General features: G+C 35.5%; 1 protein-coding gene across 12 annotated transcripts in view; it reads left to right on the top strand.

Annotated features, from left to right (window-relative positions):
• LOC106869997 (calmodulin-regulated spectrin-associated protein 2) overlaps positions 1 to 7,237 on the top strand; it is a 52,736-nt gene that overhangs the window by 38,495 nt on the left and 7,004 nt on the right. For 7 of the 12 annotated variants that reach the window (XM_052967567.1, XM_052967570.1, XM_052967568.1 and 4 more), the window contains 2 exons: positions 3,226 to 3,297; positions 4,486 to 4,557. In XM_052967567.1, the coding sequence (XP_052823527.1) occupies positions 3,226 to 3,297; positions 4,486 to 4,557 (144 nt within the window). The remainder of the gene's footprint in view (positions 1 to 3,225; positions 3,298 to 4,485; positions 4,558 to 7,237) is intronic. The other 5 variants (XM_052967569.1, XM_052967571.1, XM_052967576.1 and 2 more) reach the window with 1 other exon arrangement.

Here is a 7,237-nt window from a genome sequence, read left to right as displayed (position 1 = left end):
CGAATGTGGAATCTAAAAACAGAAACAATTCCTATCATAGTAGGTGCCTTAGGTATAATAAAAAAAATATTCAGACAAATACATAACAAAAACACCAGGACTTACAAATATATATAACATACAGAAAATTGCACTACTGGGTACTGCACACATTCTACGCAAAACACTTTCAATACAGTAAACATAAGAGCACCACAGCACATACCCAAGGCGCACAGAGCTGCGCTCGGTAGTGAAGTGAAAGCACGTTATAAAAATAAAACAACTGAACAATAATAATAATAATAATAATAATAATAATAGCATTGAAAAATACCTTAGGAATGAGAACCCAGGTTTGAAGTTTCCCCAAGACAACTGATGAAGGTTGGAGGGTATATCAGCCGAAACATGTTAACAACAAACAAGATGAGGACAAATATCCGCCAAATGTAAATAATGTACATAATGTGAACTTGTGTGACCTAGTGGTTAGGTTGTTGGACTTGCAATTGTAAGGCTGTGGGTTCAATTCCTGGGCCAGGTTATTGGGTTCTTGAGCAAGGTACTTCATTTCACATAGCTTCAGTTAGTAATAGCAAGTAAATGTTGTGCTAAAAACCCCTTTGGATCATGAAGGCTACCGGAAAGCTTTACATTATTAAAAATAAATTATTTTACATCTTTGGAAGTTACTGAATTCTTATGATGTAATATATACAATCTAGAAAAACCCTTTAATCCTTGTCTGTGCTAGGCTTAATATAGCACCTTAGTTGCTTTTCTAGTAACAGTAGAAGAGTCTGCGTCAAATCTCAGGCATTTCCACTGTAGGTATACTAACCTATCCTTCCTCCTACCTTCCTCTTGGCACAGTTCTTTAATATACCAAAGTTTCCATTTGCAGACTGTAATTTTATAACTGGTCTGATAGTTTCTTAGTGTTCCTCTCACTATCAACTTGGCAATTGTCTGTGGTGTTTCGTTCTCTGTTGTTGCTATAAACCCAGCACTTCAGGTTTCAGCTCTGTATCCTTGACTCTTTCACTTGACCCTTCAGACCCCACACACACCACTGCACAGGTTTCTTATGACAACCATGGGTTACATCTTTCTGTCTGTTTTCTCTCTTCTAAATATTATTTGAAATAACATTTGGTGGAGATCCTCTTACCTGTAATCGATTGTACCTGTAATTCAAAGGTACAACCTTGTTGTACACTCTGTCGTACTGATTCTGATTGGGAATTAAGTTAAGAGTACACATGACTATGGAATACTCAGCCACTTACGTGCTAATTGGATGAACAATTAATTTGATTAAACAACTGAATCCTCAGTGAACTTCCATTGATCAACAACAACAGTTTATTATTATTATTATTATTATTATTATTATTATTATAATTATGCCAAAGGCGGTGAGCTGGCAGAATCGTTAGCATGCTTGATGAAATGCTTAGCAGTATTTCACTTGTCACTACGTTCTGAGTTCAAATTCCGCCGAGGTCGACTTTGCCTTTCATCTTTGCAGAGTCAATAAATTAAGTACCAGTTGCATACGGGGGTGGGGGAATCTAATCGACTAGCCCCTCTCCCAAATTTCAGGCCTTGTACTTCCAGTAGAAAGGATTAATATTATAATTATAATTATTATTGTGTTGTCCAGTTAAGGCAGTGAGCACAACAGAATCATAAGCATGTTGGACAAGATGCTCAGCTGCATGTCTTCTGGCTTTACGTTCTAAGTTCAAATTCGGCCAAGATGGACTTTACCTTTCATCCTCTTTGGGTTGATAAAATTGGTGTAATTGAGTGTCCCACCTCCCACCGAAACTCCAGGCCTTGTAGAAAGGTTTCTTATCTCTGCCAGTTGTGAGGCTAATACAGATGGATGGACAACAGTGGCGCCACCAACACTGACTGTAGATGTAATTCACTACGAAACTGGCAGTTTGTGGAACCAGTTGAATATAGAGAGCTTTGTGATTATAATTGATTTAAGTTTTCCCAAAGATGTATTCATCATTTCATAGAGGGTGATACTCCAACTTAATGACTGGTATCAGTAAAATAATTAAACTGGAATTTACTAATTTTTAGTCTAACAGCCTTTCTTTTTTTTTTTTTATAAAAATAGAATAGATATAAACTGTATAGCTTTGTTTTAACAATCCCTTCGTTATGAATTGTTAATTGTTTTATTCTGTTTGTATAAGTATAAGCAAAAATATGTATTTAAGGCCTTTTGGTCAGGGTGTTGCCCCTCATGATTGTACGGTCAAGGTTTATTTGAGCAAGACACTTTATTTAACGTTACTTCAGTCCACTCAACTGTAATGGTCTGGTGTTGCGTTGAGGGTCAACGTTGTGGTTTTGGTTATTTATAACTCTGGATACTAGCTGACCAATGCTATGAGTCTTCGGACTCAACACAATAATGTAGACGGTTTATATACATTAACACATTAATCACTGCAGCCTGTTACTGGACCTTACTGGTGACACCACATATTTCCAATCAAACTGATTAGTTTAATTACAAGGAAATGTGATTTTTTTTTTTTTTTTTTTTTTTTGCATTTTTACGATATTTCATAATTAAACTTCAATATTTAGCATTCATGTTAGTTTAAATAGCCTGGAATGCATGTCAAAGATACAGAATGAAAATAGTTTATCAAATTCTGAAAATTGTACCACTGGTGGTGCATATGATGGTTGTGTGAAGTTTGCAATGAAGCACCATTGGAGACATGTGGTTAATGTGTTAAAGTAGTCATGTCTTAAAGTTTCTCTGGATAATTTTAAAAGATTAATTAAGATTTAATTACATCTGCATGCCTAATTGCCAAACCATTGGTCTTGCTTTTATATTTGATGTGGGGTTTTGTATATTTCTAAGAATATTGAATTTTACTGTCACCACTTGAAGCCTATGAATGCAAAAGGTGTCTTTTTCTTGCTGTTATTTATATCTTAATTGTTTTATAAATTCTCTGTAAACCTTAATTAAACATTAAAACTATTTTATAAACCCTGTGACTTTATATTTTTGTAGCCAGTTGTCGTTATTTGAAATGTTTAATTTTACTCTTCTTAGTGTACTTAGGAAATTAGTGCAATATTTAAAATGACACTGATTCTAATTAAATAAATTAATTAGCATAAATGTATATATTTAATTTCCAATAAAACTGTTACTTTTGAAACTAATGTTTGATATAATTTTTCTTTTCTTTGTAGTGTCAATGAACTTACTGGCAAATCAAGGCAACTCGGGGCGCACTAACTTTGGCAGAAGACCTCCATCTCCAGGTAAACTACTTTAGAATTAATCTAATTAACTCCTATCATTTCTCACCTGCTTCTCGCGTTGGATAAAAATTTTATCTTAATAATTCATCTGAACTGTTTTTTTTTTCTTTTTCTTTTTTAAATTTGAAATTCTTTACTTGAATGGAATTAGCATTTAGTCCAGACCAGTTGAAACCAGTCCAGTCCAGTTCCGCTCAGTTCAGAGCTGAATTTGATTAGTAAAATTGTGCTGAAATAATACTGGACGAGTCATTAAATTCTTTTGTTATAAACAAGGTTTCTCTAGTTTTGTCCTCCTTCTACAACTTTATGTAGTAGTAATAATAATAATAATAATAACAATGAACTTATTGTTTACAGTGCTCAGGTGCACTACAACCCATCACAACAAAGTAACCAAAAGTGCATGGACAGTAAATGAATCGTTAAAACAAAAAAAAAAAAAGTAAAGGTTGGGGGACATCAGGGGTACTGTTGTTGGTGAATTTCAGGAAGTTTTGAAGGACATAGCATCCCAACCGCTAACAACTGAGGTGGGTGGTTTATTCCATGCTTCAGCAATTCTGAGCTTGAAAAAATGTTTCTGAAAGTCATGGGTATTGACTGTAAATTACCAAATGGTCTGTAATCGTAATTTTTTTTTAATTTTTGAAATTAATTTGGATTGAAGAATGGGGATTTGGTCTTACAGATTAATTGCACCAACATTGAAATGGTAAATTAACAAACGCTTGGATGTTAGAATCAACCTTGACAGCAGGGAGAGTAGGGGTTATATATTGTTATGAAGTATATAAAAATAAATTACAGATATTAATTAAACATTTGTTAATTATATATAATGTGTAAGCAAAGAAATTAAACCTCACTCATCTTATCCGATAAATTTAAGAACTTTAAGTTTTAAGTTTATATTTTAAACTTTAGTGAGTTGCAGATAGAATAAATTTTTGTATAAATTCAAAAATTGTCCATTCTGTCACCTCCTTGTTCCTGGATAATATTAAATAAAAATCATAATTTTTCTCCCTCTTCCCGTGAAACAATAATTATTTGCATGAAGTAAACCTTCCAAATATCATTGTAAGTCTTGCGACAACTCCCTGACACAGGCTGTCGGTAAAGTGACCGAGCCTGAAGATGGAGTTCTAGGAGGGGCTGTTTTGATTGTTCTTCCTCTTCCTCTAGTGATGATGAGCCTATTCACACAACAAAATCACTCTGGTCGTTACGGAACTGGCAGACGGCCACCATCCCCAGGTAAATATTCCTTTGTTCATCCGACTGCATGTTGCAGTTTTACTGCTTCCAACATATAAACATCTCTGTAGATTCTAGTTGGTGACTGACTCTTGGCATGATAGAAATGGTGGTTGTGGTGGTGGTGGTGGTGGGTGTAGTGACAAAGCTAGTGTTGCTGTAGATGGTGGTGGTGCTGATGGGAGCTAGCAACTTTACATCACTTTTAGTTCTGTAGTATTCTTTTTACACACTTTTCACCATATTTTTAGTCTTTACTTTGAAAGAATTGGTTGATTGGGAGCTCTGAATGTTTGTGTCAGTGTGATTCTGTAATTGATCAGAGTTGACCATTTATCAGGAATCCCTTCTTCCATTCTATATATGGTTCTGTAGTTCTATGAATTGTCTTGAAATTTGATATTGCAGTTTGACAACATTAACTGCTGATATCTCTAGTATTTATTCACGGCAGTGTCTGTCTGTACAAGTCTTGTTCTACAACTCATTTCACCCAGTCAAGACGTTTGACTTATGGTTGACGTTGAAATTATTTCAGATTTAAGAAGAATATTTTTACTGTAAAACCTTCAGTAAAAATCAGAATTGAGGATATATTACAAATGCCATGTTTACGCCGACAATGGAGTCGTTGAGAAATAATCACAGTTCCATTTAGGGAAGAAGTTGGTACACTGGCAGAATCGTTAACATGTTGGAAAAAATGTATTTCAGCATTGCCTGACTGGCCCTTGTGCCGGTGGCACGTAAAAGCACCCACTATATTCTTGGAGTGGTTGGTGTTAGGAAGGGCATCCAACTGTAGAAACTCTGCCAAATCAGATTGGAGCCTGGTGTAGCCATCTGGCTCACCAGTCCTCAGTCAAATTGTCCAACCCATGCTAGCATGGAAAGCGGACGTTAAACGATGATGATGATGATGATGGTGAAAATGCCAGTCAGGTGCAGGGGGTCATGCAGTCAACTTGTCCCCCGCTCCTCTCTTCCCTCTGAAATGCTGACTTGAGGGGAGATTGTTGTGATCTTGATCACTCACGTGTCATAGAAACTGTGTGACCGGTTTTATGAGTCCATTGAACCCAAGAAAAATGAGACCCCAAACGTGGGGATGGCAAGGGTGGTGGGTGTTGAGTGTGTGTTCAACAGTAGTCCTCTGCAGATATCATTGACAACACTACATCAACCACTAAAATGTTATTGGATTGCATGTTACATCTGTGCATGTTTCTAGTTAAGGGTCCCTCTCCTCAAGTTTCACCATAACTCTGCACATGTTTACCGTAGGGCCTGGGGCATGTTTCTACAACCCTTAAAATATAGACACTTCTCATAAGCAACAGTCTTAAAAAAAAAAATTATCTTTTCCTCATTACTACTAATTAATGATGCACCTTTTTATCTGAATATAAGTATGGAATTTTCGGGACAAGTTTTTAATTAAATCACAAATTAATTAAAGCTTTATCTGAAATGCTGTTCTGCTAGTTTAGTGATACTTTCTTTCAGAACTAGAGCTGATAATTGACCAAGTTGTTGTAGTATTGCTAATGAGTAATTAGCTTGGCCTGTTGGTGTCTTCTCCACCTTTCATATAAAGATAATTTCTGTCTTAGGTTAGTTTTATGTACGAAGACAACAGGATGGTCATGGCTGGACTAGCTTTGTTCATATACCTGCCACTCTGATGCTAAACAACAATTTTTGAAACCCATTTGGTCTTCAAATATTTTTTTTTCATATTTTGAAGATTTTATGAGTTTCTAACAGTTAATGATCTTCAAAGAGTCCAAACTAATTGATAAGGTTTTAGGAAGCCTTGCAAGATACTTAAGTTTTTTTTGCTAAGAAAATCCCTCAAACTTAGTTATTTCACAAATTTTGATGAGCAGATGCAAACCTAGTCTCGAACATTCATAGAATTTAGTAGACAAATAAAAGCTTTTAAAAATTCGCCACAAACACTGATCCGCTTTGGTAAGCCGTTGTTGTAAGGGAGATAATCATTTCTAGATAAATCTTGGCAGGGATACAAGTTTGAATTTGAAATTTAAGAAAAAGGAAGAAGATTAAAAGAATTCTTTTTTTTGTGTTTTTGTTTTCTCATTACGAATTTTATTGTATTTTTGTAAAGTTTTACCAAAATAACTCCCTGGATTCCTTGGAATACTTAGTATTTAGAAAACAGCTCTGGGATGACAGAGACTCATAGACTGTAGCTGGGTATTGAATATTGGTGAAGAGGAAATTGAAATCTAAACACCTTTTTAGAGTATGGTTCTCTGTTTTCGTCTGTCTGTTTGTCTCTTGTACATTCAAATGAAAATTATTACTGTGTCTCTCCTTAAAATGCTCTCTTGTCCAGGTTACAAATGTTAGGGATGCAATGAATTTGGTTGTTAAGGGTTCCAAAATTTCATTGTGATTGTCTCTCTGACTACACATTTATAGACATCGGTGCTGCCCCTCCCCCTGCTCTCTCCACACACACACACAAACACACACACACAAACACACACACACACACACACACACACACACACAGTATATGCTGGCATATAAGAAGACCTTTTAACCTTCAGGCAAAGCAAATAACCTCTTTCAGCAAAACAGGCTGCTGTCTGATACTCCTGCTATAAAATGTGACCCCAAATTTTCCATAAGTTGTTACCTCAACGAATGG

The sequence above is a fragment of the Octopus bimaculoides genome, chromosome 4, assembly GCF_001194135.2.
Source record: "Octopus bimaculoides isolate UCB-OBI-ISO-001 chromosome 4, ASM119413v2, whole genome shotgun sequence".
NCBI lineage: Eukaryota > Metazoa > Mollusca > Cephalopoda > Octopoda > Octopodidae > Octopus > Octopus bimaculoides.
Note: the sequence above shows the minus strand (reverse complement) of the source record. Positions and strands in the feature narration are given on the sequence as shown.